The following is a 23,581-nucleotide window of genomic DNA, read 5'->3' as shown; positions in this document are numbered from 1 at the left end:
TCAAGCCCCAGGACTGGCAAAAAACAAAACAAAACAAAAGACTAAGTCTAGTTCTGGAAGCCATCTCTATGTAGGACCAAGAGATACATGTATTTGATCCTTAAGTAGTTAATGAAATTACTGAAGATAGCTCATATTTTGCCAGGTTGTGTTTTAGTTTGTACTTCAGCTCTTTACCTTGGGGAAAGCAAATGCTTTTTGGCAAACAATCATTTTCTTCAAAGTTTTGGGTCTAAAGATAGTTAAGCATAATAGGACACTAAGAAAGCACAATATTATGCAAACACCAGTGGCTGCTCACACCTAAAATCCTTGCTTTCAGAGGCTGAGATACAGAGGATCACAGTTTGAAGTCAGCCCAGCAGCCTTACAGGGTAGAGGAACAGCCTAGTGTGAGGACTTGTCCTCAAATCCCAGTACTACCACCAGAAAGAGGGGAAAAAAAAGGGGGGGGGGGGAAGAAAACAGATTTTTTTTCACTCAAATGCTGAGGTTTTTCTTAGTGAAAAGAAAACATGCTTTTTTCAAATGTGTTGCTGAGACTTGAAGTAAGAATTTGAATCTTTCATAGTATATTTCAACTGAAAAATATTAGTATCAGCATAGAAACATGACATTAGGTGAAACTACCACCAGCAAGTGAACTGCTACCTAGAATTGTTAGCAGTTCCAATGATTGGTCTTTGCTTCAGAAAAAGACCAATAAGTTCCAAACCTCTCTGTTCAAATCATGCCTAAGTGGCCTAATATTCTTTTATACCCAAAGGCAGTTAGTTACTAAATGCGTCTACTTAGTAGAACCATTAGTAGTAGTAGAACCATTATTTTAAAATGGTTCTACACTACAGAAGCAGAAAAATCTGAAAGCAGTAGTAGAAAACAGAAGCCCTCAGTAGTCATCTAAATTATAAGCTCCACTAATAAGTTGTTCATATAGATATTGTATTTATAATTCCATATTTCTTGGGGTTACAAACTCTCTGTTCATTCTTAATCTTACTAGCTTGACTAGAAGATACAATTTATCCTATTGAGGCATTTTTTTCCCTGTAGACATATTTTATAAACTTTTTTTCATCAAATAACCAGATGTTACATCAATAGTGAGGTTTATTCTTTACAATATCAATAGGTGTTACTTACTTTTAATGAAACAAATAAATAGACCAAGTGAGATTTTATACAAGAAGATTAAGGCTTAATGTATCCTTGGCTAGTTAAAGATTTCCATCATTGTTGCTAATGACTGTCAAGTCATCATTAATGAACCCCCCAAATATTTACTGGATGCTTGCTCAGTATATTCTAAGAACTTCAAGAACCTCGTTAGAAATTATCACATTATAATGAATATTTTTTATTATAATGGTGATGTTCTTCTAATAATTTCACATCCATTTACCACCATTTCCTATCTGCTGTCTAGTCCCTTCTAGAAATTATCATAAAAACACAAATAAATAAATGAAACAAAGATTGTATGTAGTATCAAAACTCTACCAAATATGTTTAAGAACATAAAAGTAGAACTTGTTAAATTTATTTCGTTCATGGTATTCCTTTAGTCAAGAGAGTCCAGAGCACATGCTAATTAGTGCTTTATGTCCATTTAACTTGCTTGCCTGAAATCTCACTTAGTTTTCAGTGTTTCATGTTTGAGTGGTAGCAAGGGTAGAGAAGTCTACATTACGTGAATGGCTGCGCAGTTGCTGGGAGGCCTGAGAGGAAGTGCTAGGTCAGGTAGTTTGTTTATGGCCAGTGTCAGTGGTCATTATGTGAAGGGTATGTACATGTCATCATTCTATAAATAGCTATTCTTATAGCAGAGAAGGAAAGGTATAAAGGTAAGGAAACGACACCATGAGTTAAGAAATTTCATCTTTGGTTTTCTTTTGCACAAAAGAAAGTTGATCTAGAAAACTCGTCAAGTCCTATTTTTTTTAATGTATCACAAAAGCATATTCACATATTAGATAGGTCACATACTATTATAAATATGTAAAACCTAAAGGAGAAGAGTTAAAGGAAAATCTTTTTTTTTTAAGAAGCAGCATTTAAAATTCCATGATTCATTCTGGATGTAATAGAAAATAATAAATCTTTGAACTTTACTGACATTCTTTTTTAAATAAATATGATTGTAAGTGCTTTTTTTCCCCTCTAAAAGACTACTTGGAGAAAACAAGCTGAACACATGGTTTGTGTTTTTGTTAGAATATTTTTGTCATCAAATATTTATTGATTTTATGATGTTTTTTTTTCTTTCTATTTGTATTATCCTATTTCTTCTAGACTGTATCTATCAGTTTGTGTTGCTGTAAGAAAAATTTCACATTCGACCTTGTTTAAACAACAGAATTTATTTCTCCGAGTTCTCCGGTCCGAACATTAAAGATCAAGTTGGCAGTGAATTAAGTTCCTGCTGAGGGCCATATTTTTGGTTTTCAGACAGTAGTTTGCTTTTGTGGGTGTGAGGCAAGAAAAGAAGGAATGGAGAGGGAGAAACTAATCCCATTCGTAAAGTCTCTACCCTCCCTATCTATAAATACCACACCTCCAAATACTATCATATTGGAAATTAGTTTCAGCATATGAAGTCTGTGGTTGTACACTCTGTTCACAACATAGTTAGATAACAAAAACATATACAAGCAATAGAAACTAAATGTAGTTTCTATCTGTTAGAATACTAATTCTGATACCAGAATTTTTCTTTATTTCTTTTTTGTATTTTTCTTTATTGTCAAAGTGATGTACAGAACGGTTACAGTTTCATATGCAAGGCAGTGAGTACATTTCTTATGCAAATTGTTACCTCCTCCCTTATTTTCCTCCCACCTCCCCCCCAATGTGTTGTACAATTGTTTACACCAAATGGTTTTGTAAATATTGCTTTTGGAATGGTTTGTCTTTTTATCCTTTGTTTCTCGATTTTGGTATTCCCTTTGACAGCCCACATATTGGGAGAAGATCTTTACCGGCCATACAATTGACAAAGGCCTCATAGCTAAAATATATGCAGAACTAAAACAATTAAATTCGTCCAAAACAAATCCTCAGGGGCTGGGAATATGGCCTAGTGGCAAGAGTGCTCAACTCATATACATGAAGCCCAGGGCTTGCTTCCTCAGCACCACATATATAGAAAATGGCCAGAAGTGGCGCTGTGGCTCAAGTGGCAGAGTGCTAGCCTTGAGCAGAAAGAATCCAGGGACAATGCTCAGGCCCTGAGTTTAAGGCCCAGGACTGGCAAAACAAACAAACAAACAAAACAAATCCTCAAAGAACCAACTGCTCCCTCAACAAATGGGCTAAAGACCTAATAAGAGACTTCTCTGAAAAGGACTAATGAGAATAGCCAAGAGACACATAAACCAGTGCTCTACATCACTGGCCATGAAAGAAATGCAAATCAAAACAACACTGAGATTCCACCTCACCCCAGTAAGAATGCCCATTATCAAGAAAACTAATAATAACAAATGCTGGAGGGGATGTGGCTAAAAGGGAACCCTACTACATTGTTGGTGGAAATGTAAACTTATTCAACCACTCTGGAAAGCAGTATGGAGGTTCCTCAGAAGGCTGAACATAGAGCTCCCCAGCATCCCCACTTTTGGGCATCTACCCCAAAGATTACAAGCAAGACCATACTAAAGCCACCAGCACAACTGTGTTCATTGCAGCACAATTTGTCATTGCTAAAATATGGAACCAACCCAGAAGCCCCTCAGTAGACAAATGGATCAAGAAAATGTGGTACATATACACAATGGAATTTTTTGCCTCTATCAGAATTTTTCTTATAAAGAACCTCATGTTTTACCTAATTTGGAAAAAAAGAATTAAATGTAGCTTTGATTTTCAATCATTCCTACTAGCACTACTTTTTCTGTCATTTATAGATGAAGTAATATGACTCCAAGGGAAGACAACAGATTGAAATATTATTTTTTTTAGATTTTCATTGATAAGTTGCCATTTGGTAAACAGAACATTTCTATATGTTACTGATAGGTGGATTCATGTAAAGAACAATTTTTTCCAGGGAATTTTGTCTCCTACAGTTATCAGAATATGAACTTAAAACAGCCTATGGAGAGGACAGTGATTTTTATGTACTTGGTTTACTGATAAATACCAGCCACATAGGTATGATTTCATAAGCTTTCTTGAATGAGTGAACTACATCAAACATTCTAATCAGTAAGTGCTACTCCTTCTTTTCCCCTTTTACCTTTAGTATAACAACAAAGAAGAACACCATTGCTAGAATATTTCTTCTTTAACGAGGATTTCCTTTCTTTTCTCTAAAATGTGGTAATAATTTTCTTTCTCCTTGGTAAAGATGGTTTGTGTAGGGTGTATATGCATTTATCCCCCCTATATCTTATTTCTACTCCTATACACTTCAGGTATTTGTAGCTACCTAAAATATACTCCTCTTTAGATTTAAGGCTTATGTTGAAAGTAATTAACACAGAATTTTATGAATACTCGATTCTATTAAGGATTTTGGGAGTCAGTTTGTTCATCTCCCTTATTTTCAGATTGGGAAAACTGAAGTTCCAAAGCTTATTACACCAAGGTCATTCTATTAAATAGTAGTTGTAGAAAAACTAGAGTTCAGGTAATTTGCTCATTATAAATAACTTTAAAATGGGATTTAATGTCATTTTTAAAACAACAGAACAAAACATAAACATTGCCCCAAATATAAAAAATAAGTTCACTTTTAGAACTAAGGACTCTTTGAATAGGTTCTTCAAAGAGTACAGCCAGTACTAAAATAGTAGCCAATACATAGAATTTGTACTAACAGTACATAATCTCTGAGACAGATTAGCATTTTACATGAAAAGAATTCAAGTTTGTTTTCATTATCTTGAATCATATTTGTAAGCAAATTGGCTTCTAAATATTAGATATTCTCATTTGCCCCTGTGCAAAACTCTCAGAACCTGCTACGGTGTCTACATGAGCTAATTAATTTTAGGATCAATCCAAATGCTTAAGAGCCTGTGTTGTCCTATTGAGAGGACAGAGATGGAAAGCATTGCAGTGTGAGGCCAGCCCAGGCAAAAAGGTAGCAAGACACAATCTTAGCCACCAAAATGACTGCGGTGGTATATGTCCATGGACCCAGATACCCGGGAAGCAAGTGTTACAGGATTGCAATCCAGAAGAGCCACAAGTAAAAACATGATACCCTATCTGAAACATAATCCAAAGCCGGAATGTGCCTAAAGTGGCAGAGCACTTTTCTGGTGTAAAGAATAAATTCATGTTATGAAAATTTTAGCTTCCAGTGTGCACTTAAGAAAAGTTTAAGGCCCAGGAAGCAAAAGAGTAATGTAAAGTATCTTGCTCTTAGCCATGTTATTTTTCACAAAGAAAGGAAAATTACACTAATTCTTAAAAAAGGGGGGGGGGCTGTGTTGTAATAACTAATTTTGTATATTCGAATACTTTAAGGAAAATCATCTTTCATTTAGGTAAAAGTAGATTTTTATCTAAATTAGGTAGACTTTTGTCAATGTATGCTTTAATCAGATATTTACATATACACAATTCAAGTTTGTGATTTTTTTGTTCCCTTCTCCCCTAAAAACATAATTTGCATTTTTAAAAAGATACATAAGAGGAAATAAATTGAATAAAAGTTGGTAGAATTTGTGCTTCTTCCATTTTTATTTTGTAGGCCTCCGTCAATTCTGAACCACCACACACATTGACTCTGCCTAACGTCAGTCTTTTTCAGGTGTCCCAGTCAAGAAAGTACAGATAATCCCATGAGAATATATACATCCACAAAGGCTATCCATTAGAGGGAAAATATCATCTTTTCAAATATTCAAATAAATTAACATGAACATCTTTTTACTTTGAGATGAACATACTGATCTCATGTGTTCTATTTCAAATGAGACATTTATTATTTATCTCAACATTTGGAATCTAGTAATATTTTTTCTTGCACATTTCACCCTTATAGTTCATTTCAAAGTGACTTGGGCCTAGCATGATGATTCATACCTGTAATCACAGCTACGTGGAGTAGGGGAATGACAGACTTAAAGGCATTCTCTAAAAACAAACTAAAAAATAAAAAGGTATGAAGTGTGGCTCACGTGGTAGAGTGCTTGCCTGACAAGCCGGAGGCCCTGAGCTGAATGGACTCCCAGGAACACCAACAACAAAAAAGTGATTTTCTTATACATAGGAATTATTAGTAAGATTTTTTAAAATTTTGTTATATGTCAGTAACACAATATTACCATTTAAATTTGCATATGTAACGTGAAAGCCAACTTTGTAAAAGAAAGTTAACTATTACAAAACCATTGGCACAATATCTAATGATTAAATTGTAAGAATTGTGAGAATTTAAAAGATAATTTTCTAAATGAAATTATTGAGAAAAGAAAGAAAGCTAGACTAGCTACCAGTAGTTTATACCTGTAATCAAGGTTACTCGAGAGGAAGGGATCTGGAGGATCATGGTTCAAAGCCAGCTTGGGCAAAATGTCCACAAGACTCCTATCTCCAAAATAACCAGCAAAAGAAGGGCTTGAGGCATGGCTCAAAGTGGTAGCGCACCATCACAACAACAAGCTGAGCTAACTGAGCAGCACGAGGCCCTGAATTCAGACAAGGTACCATTAAAAAGGAGGGGAAAGGAAGGAAGGAGAGAGAACGAAAGAAGGAAGGAAGGAGAAAGCAATAAAGGGAATAAATATTGGACAAAGCTTCCTATTGGCAATATTGGGTGTTCATATCAACTCAATTTAGAGTAGTTTCCAAAATGAGGAAGGAGAAAGTATGTGGAAAAAGATCAGGTATATCAAGACTAAATATTGTTAAAATCAACTTTGTTAAAATTGGAAAATGTGTTTAAGTTTTGTCACCTGGAGGTTGACTTTACTACTTGAATCAGAGTATCTGTTCATGTAAAATGAATTCCTGGGAGCACATTATCAAATAAGAACTGAGTGAGCACAGGGTCAACTTACTTGCTTAGTGCTGAAGTTCTTCTTAGTGATGTGTCAGATACTCCAAAAGCTACTATAGGAAAAAAATATATATATATGGCAGAAATATCTTAGGATTTTATTTTTCAGACATTTCTTTCAATAAAACTACAGATATAATTTCTAAAATATTTACAGACTAGATATTGTAAATGTAGGATTTAATTCTGAAATGTGCTATGAATTTGGCATATCCAAGGCTTTATCAACTTCTTACTGGCTAAATTAAACTCAAGTTATAGTAACTTTTCTCAATATTTTACTTAATACTATTCAGTCCTTTAGAGTTAGTAACTTGCTTATTTTACAGGTAAGCAATCTTACATGTAATTCTGTATTGAAATAGAATTAAATAAAATTATAACTATATGATTTATAGGAAATATGATTAAAAATTAAGTATTTGGTGCCCACATCTTATTCTCCTGCCGTTCAACATTGGATAATTGTTAAAATATTTTCAGGAAAAATTTCAGGTAGTTGTAACTTAGGAGAGCCTTTTTTTTTTTTTTTTTTGGTGCTGGGGAACCAGGTCTTATGCTCCTTTTTCATGCTCAGGAGTGGCACTACACCACTTGCACTATACCACTATACCTCCAGTTTCACTTTTTTGGTGTATAATTGGAGATGTGAGTCTTGTAGATTTTTCTGCCTGGGCTAGCTTCAAACAGACATTCTCAGTTCTCAGCCTCCTGAGTAGCTAACTTAGCCAGGCTTGAACTTCTGTTTCCCAGCTTAGGTTCACTTTTAATGTCAGATCAAAGATGAAAAGAAATTTTAACTACAAGATTCATAGTCAAAATGATCATACTGCCAAAGGTGATCTACAAATTCAATGCAATACCTATAAAAATCCCAATGTCATTTTTCATAGAGAAAACAATCCAAAAATGTATCTGGAACTGCAAAAGTCCCAGAATAGCCTAAGCAAATCTGGACCACAAAAAGTGATGCTGAATTAATTAATTTTAAAAAAGCAATGATCACAATTCCAGACCTCAAACTTTACTACAGAATTATGATACCAAAAACAACTTGATACTGGCATACAAATAGGCCTGAAGATCAATGGAATAGACTGGAAGGCCCAGAAATAAATCTGTTTACTTACAGTCATCAACTGTATCCTACAAGGGAGGAAAAAAAAATGTATGTTGGAAAAAAAGAAACAGCCTCTTCCACAAACAGGGTTGGGAAGACAGGACATCATATGTAGAAGGCTGAAGTTGGATCCCTGTCTGTCACTTTGCACTATTATCAACTCAAAATGGATCAAAGGTCATTGTTGTGCTGGATGAATGGATCAAGACACTGTGGTAGCTATACACAGTGGCATCTTTTTCATCCATTAGAAAGATCATTTGCAAAGAAATGGGAAGACCTGGAAAAAAAATGACATTAAATGAAGCAAGTGAGTTCCAGAGACACCATGGAAGCTTGAATTCACTTATAAACATATAAGTAAAGACGTTGGGTGATATGCAAGTGTGTACAAATGTATTAACTGAAATATTGTAGATTGAAGAGAGAACAATATAGTATAATCCTCAAGAAAGGCAAAGGCAACGTTTAACAAAATACACACCAGGAAACAGGTACTTGGAAGGGGTAGGGTGGGGCCAAGTGGAGAAGGGTAGATAAATGAAGAGGAAAAGAGGAGGAAATGCAGTCATGAAGTCAGTATATATCCTACAAAATTAAAAAAAGTGGGGGAAGAAGTAGAAAGAGGATAAGTGAGTGAGAACTTTGAAAAGGGTGACATTGAACAGAATATATTCATAAACTGCTTTGTTAAATGGCAACTCCTTTGTACAACTAAAGATAATAAAATTTTAAAAAGAGTCAAAGACCAATGTCAGGCTTGAAAACTTGAAACTACTACAAGAAGAAGTGGGAGAAACGGAACTTTTTGGCATAGGCAGGCATTTTCTAAGTAGAGTTCCAGGGACTCAGCATATTGGAGAAAGACCCCACATTTAGGAGCACATCAAGCTAAAAATTTTCTGCACAGTGAAGGACATAGTTACTAAGCTAAAAAGATAACCTACAGTTTGGGAGAGGATCTTTACCATGTATACATCCAACAAGAGACTAATATCCAGAATATACAGGAGATCAAGAAACTAAATGCCCCTCAAATTAATAACAATTAATAAACATGCAGAGGAGCTAAACAGAAACTTTATAGAAGTTAGAATGGACAATAAACACAAGAGGAAATGCTCAGTATCTTTAACCATAAAAGAAATGCAAATCAACATAACACTGAGATTCTATTTCACCCCAGTAAATTGACCATCTTTGAGAATGCTGGTGAGACTGTGAAGAAAAAGGTACTCTATTATGATGTTGGTGGGAGTATAAACTAGTGCAATCACTATGGAAGGCAGTATGTAAATTCCTCAAAAAACTAAACATAACTCTTGAGCATCTATGTGGAATATTACAAGCCAAAATACAGTAAAGACATTCATACATCCGTGTTCATTGCAGCACCATTTATTGTAGCCAACTTATGGGAATAGCTCAGATGCCCTACAAAAGATAAGTGGATCAACCAAAGGTAATACATATGCACAAAGGAATTTTACCCATCTATCAGAAAGAATAATACTTTGTCATTTGCAAGGAAATGTATGCACCTAGAAAAAATTCTGTTAAGTGAAGTAAGGCTCACAAAGACCAATGGTATGTGTTTTCTCCCATATTGGGAAATTAGATCTAAACTACAAACATACATGATAACGTTATACAGGGTTTTGTGCATATGCACACAAAGTGACTGAAGGATTGTATACTTAGGGGAAGAGTTCAGTGGTGTAACTTCACTAAAATGAATACCAGGAAGTAGAAGTGTGTTGGGGGTGGCAAATGAGACAGGCACGGGAAGAGTGAGGAAGGGTGAACCAAGATAATCATTATATTCAATGTACATTATGTAAAGCTTGAACTACATAACTTGAGGGTAGCGATGAGAGGGTGTGAAGTTGGCATGGATGATGAGGGATTGCTATTGATCAAGATGTATTATATTCATAACCTGACTTATGGAATGGAAAGCACTTTGTAACTTCTTAACAAAAATGAGGGAGGAGGTAAAAAGTTGGATAAGAAATGTACTCATTCCCCGTACATATGAAATTGTAACCCCTCCTTTGTACTTCACTTTGTCAATAAAAAAAACCTAAAAAAATAGGTACAAAATATGTTTAATCTTAAATGATAACAAATCTATAAGACAAAGTCAGAGCTTTATTCGGCTCCTGGAAAAGGTCCCCCCCACCCCCCATTTAAAGAGATAAAAAAGAAAAGATGAAATTTTGAAACTTTAAAACTATTAAAGGCAAGTAAGTAATAAGCAAGTTTTACAAGTCAGTTCAAAGTATATATTCAGAACCTAACTTGTATAACAAAATAATAAGCTTCCTCTTAAAGTCTTTGAAATTACATTGACTGGGCTGGTGATATGGCCTAGTGGCAAGAGTTCTTGCCTTGTATACATGAAGCCCTGGGTTCAATTCCCCAGCACCACATATACAGACAATGGCCAGAAGTGGCGCTGTGGCTCAAGTGGCAGAGTGCTAGCCTTGAGCAAAAAGAAGCCAGGGACAGTGCTCAGGCCGAGTCCAAGCCCCAGGACTAGCCAAAAAAAAAAAAAAAAGAAATTACATTGACTTTTCTTAATCTTATTTGTTAACAATTAGTGGTCAGTATCTTTGTAATTTTTTTAATGTTGCTGTACTCACTTTAGTCATTCCTAATGTTTTTAACAATTTCTTTGGAAAATTTCCCAGATGTTTTACTAAAAAATAAAAAATTAGGACGATATTTTTCTTGAACATATTTATTTTAGTGAAAGCACCTACAGAAAAGAAAGTAGAATGATTTATGTGTAGAGTTAATTCTAAAAAAATTTTGAGTAGTTTATGCGTGGACATGCATTTTATATTGTGCTGTTTTTGTTTTATTTCTCTCTCTCTTTTTTTTTTTACATCAATAGCCTTTTATGTCACCTCGGTACCCTGGTGGTCCAAGGCCCCCATTGAGGATACCTAATCAGGTAAGATTTACATACTACGTGCTTTCTTTTAATCAATAAAGGTCTTGAAAACATCACATGTATTTCTTTCTCTAAAACATAGAACATCCCTTCTCTAGTGCATTTAATGCTACTTCTAGTAATATCTCTTCTACTTTAAGGACTGATTACTTTTATGAATAAAGTTTTGTTTGAACTCAGCCACATAGATTCATTTACATATTGTCTGTTACTCCTTTCATATTACAATACAGATTTGAGAAGTCAAGTCAAGAACTATATGTGACTTGAAATACTAAAATATTTGCTATCTGGATTGTTTCAGAAAAAAAAAAGTTTACTGACTATTGGAATCTATCTTATACTGTGAACTTAATTTTAAAGATTTGTGTAATTGTGTTAAATGTTAATTGCCCTTTCACTTAAAAGGTTGCAGTACTGTGAAAATTTTCTATGAACATATTTGGTTTAATATAATACAGCCTCAACATCTTGAATATAACATTCATACAATTTTGCCCAGTTATAATGGCATATCAGACAAATAATTAGCTGCTTCTTGGGATTAAACCTACCAGTAAATACTTAGCAATAAATCTCATCTTTTTTTCTTAAAGATTTAAGCTTTAAAATGTCTTCAAGTAGGTTTTTAAGTCAATATCATAAACATTTATTTACTAAAGAGAACAAAGCACAATTTTTACTTACAATGAGCTTACAGTTTAGTTTTAGGGTATAGGCAATATGTATGTATGTATATAATACACTAGGAAATCAATCTTATCAATGTAGAATTTTTATATGAAGGTAATTATCTTACCATTTTCTCTAAATCTGTTGCTTGTATTCTTCAATGGTATTCAATACATAAAGTCAGAATAATTTCTCCTTTTTATTCTTGACCTCTTTGCACATCTAAGTTTCTCACTACCAAAAATGGAACAAGAAGGTTGTAATAACTAATTAACTTAATAGCAACAGAATTCTGCTTCTCCCCTCCAAATTCATATTGACATTACACTGTGTCTTTGAAGTGTCCTAATTTGCTGGCTTTCTCTGCTTTAAGTGCACAGCAGGAAGTACCAACACCCATATTCTCCCTTAGGGATAAACTCAAGCAGGAAGCAGCACTGGGTTGTCCAGTGATTTCATTGCTTGGCAGGTCTTAAGTTAGCAGCTGGAACGTTTTTCTCCTAGGGACTGAATCGGCAAGCAGTACATTGGTCCAGGGGTAAATGGCATGAAATAGGACAGAAAAGCACACAGATGCCAAGTATGCCAGCATATGGGAATTTACCTTATAGATGGACCTTTGTATATTGACAGGCAGATCTACTTTTATTGATGTCTGAGTCAGTAAAATTTTCTTTATAAAAGATAAAAATGTGTTTATCTTATTAGTGTCTTTAGTTTATCTTATTAGTGTTTCTTACTAGTTATCTTATTAGTGTTTCAAATATGCTCTCCCTAGTTTTTGGTGTATTGCCACAGATATGAAAGGTTCCAGAAATCCTGAATTAGTAAAATGTAAAATTCTTGTTATAGGGCTGGGAATATGGCCTAGTGGTAAAGTATTTGCCTTGTATACATGAAGCCCTGGGTTCGATTCCCCAGCACCACATATATAGAAAAGGCCAGAAGTGGCGCTGTGGCTCAAGTGGTAGAGCGCTAGCCTTGAGCAAAAAGAAGCCAGGGACAGTGCTCAGGCCCTGAGTCCAAGGCCCAGGACTGGCAAAAAAAAAAAAAAAAAAAAAAAAGTGCCATCAGTGTATATACAGAAGTTATACAGGGCACATAAATAAAATTCTTGTTATATTATTCACATATTTTAAATTATACAATTAGTACTATAGTAATGATGGAAATATGCTGCAAGTATGATAAAATTATGGAATTGTGCTCACTTGATATTCTCGACATTTCTGTCATGTATGAAATACTATGCTAGGTAGAGAATGTAAGACGCTTTTACAAGAGTCAGTGGTAGCAATTTGAATTTATAAATTTGTTTTATTTGAAAAAAAATTAAACCCTTTTAATCATTGGAGTTTCTGAAGAAGCAATTAAAAATCAAAGATAATAGTTACTATCTTCAGAAATTTTAAAGCTTTTACCTAAATGTATTTTAAAACATAGCTATGGTTGTCAGTTCAGTTCCCCCAACATACACACATACACACACAAACTGTACTAATTCAAGTAGATATTATTTGAACTTACATAATTTATATTTATACTATTTTTAAATGATTGTGTTGTTTTATAAATAGTAGTATTTTAGGAAAATTTTCATGAGCATAACTTTTTAACCACAAATCTAATTCTTCAATTTTATTATGTAGTCATTAAAATGGAGTTGGCTTAACTTTGTTAATTAATTAGGATAATAAATATAAAACTAAAATAATCAAAAAACTTTAAATTGAGTTTTTATTTAATTTACTAAAACTTTTCCTTATTTATAGAGTGTACCTAAAAAATAAGAAGATTAAATATTAACTTCTCTAGAGTGTTATTGGCTAGTCATTTTGAATATGTGAAAGATATTCCATTAGTAAACAGATGCTTCACAATTTAAAATTACTGGTTATTAGACTACAGATTTTAATTTAAACTTTGCTGAAATGATCCTTATGTCTCTAGACTACATCTGTAATAGCTTATACTCTTTGTTAATTTGTAAGACTGGGTTTTAGAAATCTTACATATCAATGTATTGAAAATATGTAGAAAAGAATAAATTAGAAATATATAGAGAGCGAAGCAATATAATGAAACAGTACATAGAAAAAAATAGAAACTGTTTAGTAGTAGGTTACTCCTCAAATGATGAAAGGAAAGTCAAATCACAAAAAGTAAAATACAGCAAGAAGTTAACACATACAAAGAAATATGAAATATAGAAACTGAGTTCACAAAATGACCTAACCATACAAATTTACACTGAAATTGGCTCAGCTCTGTGAAAGGAGCTGTGTTGTTGAATCATCTCTGTTACCTGAAGTAGAGCAGCTCTTTATCCTCATAAATAAAATACCTAGTTGCAAAAACAGCATTTATTCAACACCATATGGAGGAATCAAAATAGCCTGAAACTCAGAAATGGTTGATAAATGATACCAACAATAAGTTACTGACTGGTGGAATTTTGATAACTGTATGCCTTACCATTCACAAAACAATAAAAATAGATACATGAATTGACATAGCAGAGAATGGAAATTTGCTGTTCTAAAAACAGTCTACCTGTGGCCATAGTATTCAGATCCACAAGGATATCTGCCAATAAAGAGAAGAGTGATTCAGAAGTGATATATTTAAATAATGAAATGGCATGTAGATATTAAAAGATATGCCATAGAATTAAATTTATTGCTATTCTAAAGTGTATATGATTCATTACCATACACTAAAACAAAAGCTCATGTGTATCTCACTTTTACCACATCATAATTTTCTCCCACTCACCACACACCCCTCATGATACATGTCTCAAGGTGACTGTAAAAACTACATGCTTTATTTCTGGGCTGGGAAATCATGAACGGTTTTTTGAAAAAAAATTAATGAGCACACATTGCATTTGTAAATACAAAAGAGATATTGTTAATATCTATATAAGTTAATGAAAATAGATGTTTTCTTCTGACAAACTGAATAGGTAAGTTTATCCTTTATTAATAGTTAATACATAGTCCCTATATGGTAAGAAGAAAATATAATGGTCGGTAAGGATACGCTAACTTTGAAAAGACTTCATGACTATTCAGATTAAAAATTATCAACAGGCATTTGGACATAGAAATAAAAGGTTGTTTGAACAATTTTTTATAGAGTGAAAATAAAATGACCCTATCACCATGTAACTAAGATTAAAGTTCCGTCTTATTCTTCACAATTTTTACTCAAGATAAACATTACTTATATCATCATTTGCCAATGATTTTCTAGCCTTGTAAAAAAATTTATAGTTTTAACTTTTATTTGGTAGCATCAACATGAAACGGACGACTTAAGCTGAATAAAGAGAAATATATTCCACTGAGTAAATAATAGGAGTAGTTTAGCTATGATTGTAAGGAAGAGGACTGTAGGGAATCTCTAACTTTAAAATTAAAATGTTTTATCTGCATCTATAAATTAGTAGCTAATGATAAAATGAAGTAGCTTCTTTAGCCAATTCAAAACTTACTATCATTAGGGACACCATACCTTTTATAATAATTATATTATTAACATTTAAACTATTACTTGAAATCCAGAAATTTAAATTCTTAAACAAAATGCTTATCAGCAATGAAACATCATTAATTACAATTGGACTTGGAAACTAAGCTTCAAAATCTAGGGTATATAATTTATCTAAGCACTTGAAATCTTTAAAAAAGCAAGAGCTTGCCTGGTACAGTGGCTTAAATCGGAAATGTTAACTACTTCCAAGTCTGAGACTGGGAAGGTAACAGTTTGAGACCACTCCTGAGCAAAAGTACACAAGACCCCATTTCAACCAGTAAACTTTTGGGCAACGTGGTATGCACTTGTCATCCCAGCATCATAGGAAGTGTAAATAGGCCAGGTCAGTCCAGGCAAAAGAGTGAAATTCTGTTTGAAAAATAACAATAGCATAGAGTACTGGAAGCTTGGCTTACATGATAGTATGCCTGCTTACTAAACTCAGGGGCTTGAGTTTAATATCCAATTCCACCAAAAACAACAACAACAAGAATTTCAAATTCATAATTGAAGGCCATGTTAGTCGTTTTTTCTTTTTTTGTCTTCTATTACATTTCATTACTATTTGTAAAGTATATTGGCCCTCTTTTTCCTTCTTGAACTTTCCTCATGTGTTCTTAGGAAATAGTGATTATGATGCCTATCCTAAGTTTATGCCGTTACAATTTCCTTACTTCTTTTTGGCATTTTTAAATAATTAAATCTTTTTTTCTTTTTCTTGTTTTCTGAATTTTGTTGTTTGTTTTTTTTTTTACTTTATTACTCAGGATCCCTAAAATTGTCTAAATATCATTCCTTTTATTTCTTCAATAAACATTTATTACTCTGTGTCAGTAGTCACAAATAAGGCCTTTATTCTTTCAGAGTTTACAGTATGAACATAAGATAAATGATAGTATGTAATTTCTACGAAAGGGAAGCAGAAGTTCCTGTGAGAACACATAAGTTTGCACCTTCATCTGGATCATTCAGGACTGTGCAGGAGCCTCACAGAGATAGCAAGAAGTGGCCAGTGTGTTGGGGCTGGGGATATAGCCTAGTGGCAAGAGTGCCTGCCTCGGATACACGAGGCCCTAGGTTCGATTCCCCAGCACCACATATGCAGAAAACGGCCAGAAGCGGCGCTGTGGCTCAAGTGGCAGAGTGCTAGCCTTGAGCGGGAAGAAGCCAGGGACAGTGCTCAGGCCCTGAGTCCAAGGCCCAGGACTGGCCAAAAAAAAAAAAAAAAAAAAAAAAGTGGCCAGTGTGTTTGGGATTTGAGTTAAATGATTAATTAAGTTAGAATAAATAAGGACAGCTTTTCCTCACTGTGAAAATGTCAGCTATGAAACCTAGATAACAGTGGTGATCATGGGATATCTCCATTTGTCAACCATTTCTGAGATTGGGGATTGTTAAGGGAAGTAGCAAAATACTAATGAGGAATGTGACATTGACAATTTCAGAATAGCTCTAGACATAAAATCAACTAATTACAGAGGGAGAAACAGTGGCCTTATGTGGTAGGAACCTTGTGGACACCACCATGGATGGTTAAGGTTAATATCAGCAGTAGTGGGTCAGTCAACCTCACGGGCCTGCAAAGGTGATACCCTGAAAAGAGCATCACATCATTTCTGTGGGATTTCTGTTAGGAAAATACGACCTCAATCCAGTTCGTGTACATATATCAGACCCAGTCGATAAAGCACAAGGCTTTCTCTCTCTCAAACTGTTGGGGACATGATAGGGGTACTATGGACAGAAGAAGTTGGCATAAAGAAGCATGCTAAGGGCAGCATGGGTTCCATGATGTCCTGGTACCAAAAAGAAAAAAACATGGAAACATTATTGAGAAAAATTAGTAAATTTAAATTAGTTTTGTAACTTGGATGCTAGTTTTGTTGACTTCTTAACTTAAAACAGGGTAATTATGTAGGAGAATATGCCTGTTTGGGCAACTATATTTTGTAGTGCATAGAGGTGGTAACGCAATAGCTTGCGTTACGTCCAAGTACTTCTGGAAAAGAATTTGGGGAGTGACTGGAGGGAGAGAGATAGAGAAGAAAAGACAAAGTGATAAGGCAAATGTGAAATCTTAATTCGAAAATAATAGGTCCAGGGCTGGGGATATGGCCTAGTGGCAAGAGAGCTTGCCTCGTATACATGAGGCCCTGGGTTCGATTCCCCAGCACCACATATACAGAAAACGGCCAGAAGTGGCGCTGTGGCTCAAGTGGCCGAGTTGCTAGCCTTGAGCGAAAGGAAGCCAGGGACAATGCTCAGGCCCTGAGTCCAAGGCCCAGGACTGGCCAAAAAAAAAGAAAGAAAATAATAGGTCCAAGTATCCAGGTATATGAGAACTCTTGTACTATTCATGGAGCAAAAATAATATAAGTATATACATATCCTAAACCCACACGTATACATATATACATGTATATGTATAGTATATACTTACCCTAGACTGGAGTTATAAGAATTTTGTGTAAAAGGGGCTCTAAATTGAGATTCAAAAGATATAAGCGATAACCAGTAAAAGGATTCTGAGTGAGCTCATTGAGAGAAGTGATATTTTGTATCCGGTTTTTATTTTTGTCTGTGTCTGTGTGCATGCATGCTGGTATTGGAGCTTAAACTCAGAGCGTCTTGCTCTCTCAAGGCATTTTTCTCTCAAGACTGGCACTCCACCGCTTGAGCCAGAACACAACTCTTTTAGCTTTTTTGGTGGTTAGTTGGAGATAAGAGTCTTATGGACTTTTCTTCCCAGGCTGGCTTGGAATCTTGACCCTCAGATCTCAGCCTCCTAAGTAGCTAGGATTACAGGTGTAAGTCACTAGTGCCTGGCTTAGTCAAGTTTTTAACAGGTTGAACTTAGATGTTATTAATTGAATGTATAAATAGAAAAAAAACATAAAAGTTGGTATAAAGAGAAATTAGAATATGAATATGGCAGTGGCAAGAAATTAAGGCTGGAAAGGCAATCAGGAAACATTTCATAAAGCAGGCAGGGACTTGGTAAATATGCATTGATGGTGCTTGCAAGCAAAATGTTCATAGAATTACAAGAAAGAATACTTGAGAAATTGAAGCTCTGTACTGATTCCAAGTGATAACAATTTAAAGAACTAACTCTGCTTTGGTTGTATACACTCATCAGTGTGAAATTTCTTTTGAAATAGTTGAAGGATTCTGTACGTGTGTGTTTAAACACTCTTGGGAGCCACAGTTTTAAATTACATATAGCTTAATTCACCTCTAAGTGCTGCTCAGACAATTATCTGAAACTATGATTCAGTATTATGCCTGCATAAAACAAACCTTATGAAACTCTATCTTTGCACTTTTAGTTCACTTTTTTACAAACAACAATTGTTCAAACTTAATTGAATTTTTTATGGAATTTGTTCGGGAAAATGTGACTACGGGGGGTAGGGGAGGGAAGTATTCATTGTTCCCTTGGCATTTTAACCCTGCTATTATTCTAACAATAAATAAGTAAAATATTTTGTAAAATAAGAATAGCCTAAATTAAATAAATACAATTAACCATTTCAGGAACCCTTTGAAAGTTAAGTTTCAAAAAAGGCATTATACTTTTCATAAAGAAATGGAATGATTTTTGCTTAGGCTTTTTTTCTTCATAATCCTTACTTTATTTAACACAAATTGGGCAAAATAGAATCTTTTTAGGATCAAGAACTCACATTAACTATGTAGAAGTATAACATTTATTCATGAGTATAAATATAAAAATCTTGAGAAATGCAGAATGCATTATGTAGTTAGAGAAATTTTAAAGGGAAGTATTTAAACATTCATTGTATAAATATTTACAGTATTGCTTCCTGTCTTGTTTTACTAAAAATTGCTAGGCTCTTGGAGGTGTTCCAGGAAGTCAGCCATTACTCCCCAGTGGAATGGACCCAACACGACAACAAGGTAACAACTCTAAAGTAGAAATAAGGTTGATGTGCAAGACCAAAAAGGAAATTCTTGATGTTTCAATGAAAGTTTTAATTTGTATACATCTACCATAATGACCAGTTGTGTTTTTGCAGGTAACATGGCTAAATTATGTATGTATTTAGCTAATTCTTTTTTTTTTTTTTTTTTTTGGCCAGTCCTGGGGCTTGGACTCAGGGCCTGAGCACTGTCCCTGGCTTCTTGCTCAAGGCTAGCACTCTGCCACTTGAGCCACAGTGCCACTTCTGGCCATTTTCTGTATATGTGGTGCTGGGGAATCGAACCCAGGGCCTCATGTATACGAGGCAAGCACTCTTGCCACTAGGCCATATCCCCAGCCCTATATATAGCTAATTCTTAATTATGAATGATAGTGAAGCTAGTTAAGATATTAAAAAAGAATACATAGGTATCAAAATTTCATATTTTAATAATATCTGGAAATTTTGTGTATGATTTGTAACAATCAGGAAAAGCTTCATTTTTTTTTTATTATTTTCTCTGCCTTTGAAGATATGATAATCCACAGTGAACCAACAAGGAAACAAGTGACTTTGTTGACTTAACCATTCTAATAGTCAAATCCTTCCTAGGGATACATAAACAGCATACATTTGTAAGGCTCTGTTTTACTGTTCCAGAAAAATGAGCAAATGTGAAAAAAGTATTTCAACACAGAGTAGAAAGAAAACTTCAACCAGTATATTAATCGAGTGTGGGTAGATGATGGCAAGAGGTAGAAAAAGGGCCACAGAGTCCTAGATATGATGAAATCAGTCTCCTAGACACTGTAGAAGACATTATTACAATAGCAGGAAGTAAGCAAGTCTCCAATTTCGTACTATGGCCATTACATTACTAATACTTCCTAACTTTCTTTCAGGACATCCAAATATGGGTGGGCCAATGCAGAGAATGACTCCTCCAAGAGGAATGGTGCCCTTAGGACCACAGGTAATGATAGGTACAGAAGCTGGATGCTAAGCTTTTACTTTCATCTTATTTAAGTAGGTCATAGTGTTTGTTTTTAGCATATGCCTTAAAGTCTTGTTATACACTGAGTCTGAAGGTTTTAACTTAGTAGTAGAGTATATGTTTAGTATACATCCTGGGTTCAATCTTCATCTTGATAGTCATAGTTGGTAGGCTCTTGATATAGTTGTGATGTTTTCAGAATGGCATAACAATAGACTATAATTTATAATTTTATGTTTACTATATTTCTATGCAGTATATTTTCCCAATATGTTGCAGAAACACGTTATAGTAAATATAAAAAGAGAACCATTACTCTTTTGTTAGTTATGCTAAGGAAATATTTTAGCCGTTTGCCAACTCATACCCATAATCCTAGCTACTTGGGACACTGAGTTAGGAGGATCATTGGTTGAATCCAACCAAGCACAGGGTTCACGAGACCTCATTTTAGAGGAAGGAATCTGAGCATGGTGGCAGGTACCTGTCATTCTAGCTATATTGGGAAGCCTAAAGACGAAGGTCATGGTCCAGTCTCCCTGGAAAAATAAAAGTGAAATCCTATCTAAAAAATAATGAGGGGCTAGAGGTACAAGCAGTACAACACCTGCCTGTTAAGCACAGTATGTCCTGTGTTCAAACCCAGTACTACCAGGAGGATGGAGGAGGAAATGGTTATATTTAATAAAATTGATTCAATTGGAAATACTAACTAGACTAAATATTAAATACATTTCTATAAATTCTAAGAATTCCATCAGAAATTTGTTATAAACAACTATATCTATGGATAACATTGGAAAGCAATAGAAAACCATTCAGAAATAAATGTTTAAGTTGGTCTTAATGAACAAGGACAATACAATTGATTACTATCAAATGTTATGCAATTTCTCTATGAAAATTCCCAAAGAATACACTGAGATTGAACGTGCTATAAGATTTGATAAACTTTCAAGCATCTCTTTTGTGAATATCATTTATTTTAGCTAAAATGTCCCTTCGTTTCTCAAGGGAAAATTGCTTGACATAGAAATTAATTTTATGTTTGTAAAGGAAACTAATCTAAAATCAGTTAAAAAATTTTAGTCCATAGATGAGAATTTAGCAGAATTTATTACGCCATTTAAAAAGCATCATCCACGATAGTTTAGTAAATGTGTATATTCTTATACTGATATTTTATTGAACCTCCAATGGGGTCAAAGCACTAAGAAAATATAATTTAGACCAAGATTTTTCTAGTTGACATACAATAGTATGAACTATATTGAAATATGAAGCTCATATGACCCAAGTTTCTCAGTTCCCATTAAGAAATTCAATATGGAAATTATACAGGGCAGCCCCAATTATTTTACTAAGGGTTAGTTTTTATCTAATATAGTTTCTTAAGATCATATAAAACTCTTATTTAGATATCTAAATTATTTTTCCTCTTTCTCCCCAAATTAGAAATGCTTCTAACTGATATTAATAGCAGTTAGAATTTATAAAATCTATGGGATATTGATTGACTAAATGAACTTGGAGTCTTTAATAAACTAGAACAACCAATTTGTGTTTTAGAAGTTAAAGAATGTTTTCCCAGAATTTTTTAAGTGATACATTATAAATATGCATCAAAACCTTCATGCTTATACTTTAGTTACCATTGTTCATTTAGTTCACTTATTTTTCAACTAACTACTTTCTAAGCTCTTTTCATCCCAAGACTGTTGTGGGCATAAGGGTTGTTTTTGTTATTTTGTTTTGGAGACAAGTTTTCACTACATAGCCCAGGCTGGCATTGAACTCAAAATCCTTCTACCTCGCTCCCTAATCCCTATCTTATTCCTACCCCTCTAATGCTGCAATTACAAGGGTTGACACCATGCTGGCCAATATTAGCTTATATTACTTTTAAAAATGAGATCGAAGAGTCAGTATTGTTGTGTTCAAAGAGGCATATAATGATTGTGTAAGCTATGTGAATTTCGTTCTCATTTGAAAATGCACAAAGTTAAAACCATTCTTGTCATTAGTTTTATAAACAGGTAAAAAGCTATGTATTTTATGCTACAAATAAGTTACAAAAGATTAAAACCTGTTTCTGGTGAGCAGTTTATTGTTGACTTTGAGAAACTGTTATTATATGTTTTTCCAAAAAACTTTATTTTTAAAATTAAAGAGATTAGTTTATTTCCTTTATTTAGATTAACACAACTTTGCCATCTATTTCTATATGAGAGAATGTGCCGTGGTAAGAATTTACCTCACAAACAATATCTATCATAGCGTTATAAAACCATAGCACATAAAGTAAAAGGAGCAGGGGCTGGGAAATTATACATTTCAATGGTATCAGAATCATTTCATATGAATGTTGCAGTGGGGAAAATGTCCACTAAAATCTTGTGGAGTAGGAGAAGTCAAGTGATAAGTGTGTTTGGCACCAATTACAATCTAAAATGTACACATTAGAAACCCTGCAGTTTATGATAAAGGTTAGCTATATTTCTTGATATTGGAAACCATGTCTCAGAACAAGCATTTCACTATATAGATGCCACCCCAGAACAGCCTGCACCTCCTTTTTCTTTTTGTTTGTTATATTGTAAAAACAGTCTCTGAAATGTTGTGTGTTCCTTTATGTACAAATACAATACACACATTTGCTTTTCATAAACATTACTGCTGCATTTTCTTAAATTTAAGATAAACTTGGTGATGGGGGAAAGTAGTTCTATACTAGAACAACTAAAGTTCTAAAAAGAATTGTGCATAGTCTAATGATTCGTAAATAATGCCTCTTTAGATACCATGTGATTAACACTTAAGACTGTGCAGATGAATAAATAAATAAAGGTTTGACTCCAATCCAGACATATTGGTCCCTTCTCTTCATTTATTTTAAATCTAAGGATAGTAACAGTATCTGATTTTTAAAAATTGGTATTAGTGTGCTTTCAATACAATAACAAATTTATCTGTTAAATCAAGAAAAATCTCTCCTGATATCATATTTGAAGTTATCTTTTGCTTGCCTCAAATAAGTAGCTGACCTGCATCTTTAAATTCAAAAAGTACTGTATGATTAACAATAAATTTGTTCTAACTCCCCAACTATTTTCAGTTCCTCCAGAAATCTGGAGCATAATTAAGTTATGTGCAAGTAAGATTTCCAAATCAGATACTTGGGCTGCAGAAATGGTGAGATGAATATTTGATGTGCTATCACATAAAGAGAAAATTGATTCCATCCTTCCAAATCTAACATAAGTGGTAGAATTTAGCCCAGTACAGGGGAAAACTTCCTAGAAATTAAACTGTCCAATCAAGGAAAGACTTTTTATAAAGTTTCCAAGCAGAGTATGAA

The 23,581-nt window shown here is 34.1% G+C and overlaps 1 protein-coding gene across 3 annotated transcripts in view; it reads left to right on the top strand.

The window, feature by feature from the left end:
- Ssbp2 (single stranded DNA binding protein 2) overlaps positions 1 to 23,581 on the top strand; it is a 225,409-nt gene that overhangs the window by 163,464 nt on the left and 38,364 nt on the right. For all 3 annotated transcript variants that reach the window (XM_048331621.1, XM_048331619.1, XM_048331620.1), the window contains 3 exons: positions 11,032 to 11,091; positions 19,158 to 19,224; positions 20,132 to 20,202. In XM_048331621.1, the coding sequence (XP_048187578.1) occupies positions 11,032 to 11,091; positions 19,158 to 19,224; positions 20,132 to 20,202 (198 nt within the window). The remainder of the gene's footprint in view (positions 1 to 11,031; positions 11,092 to 19,157; positions 19,225 to 20,131; positions 20,203 to 23,581) is intronic.

This window comes from Perognathus longimembris, chromosome 22 (genome assembly GCF_023159225.1).
Source record: "Perognathus longimembris pacificus isolate PPM17 chromosome 22, ASM2315922v1, whole genome shotgun sequence".
In the NCBI taxonomy this organism is placed as follows: Eukaryota; Metazoa; Chordata; class Mammalia; order Rodentia; family Heteromyidae; genus Perognathus; species Perognathus longimembris.
This window is presented reverse-complemented; position numbering and strand designations above follow the sequence as displayed.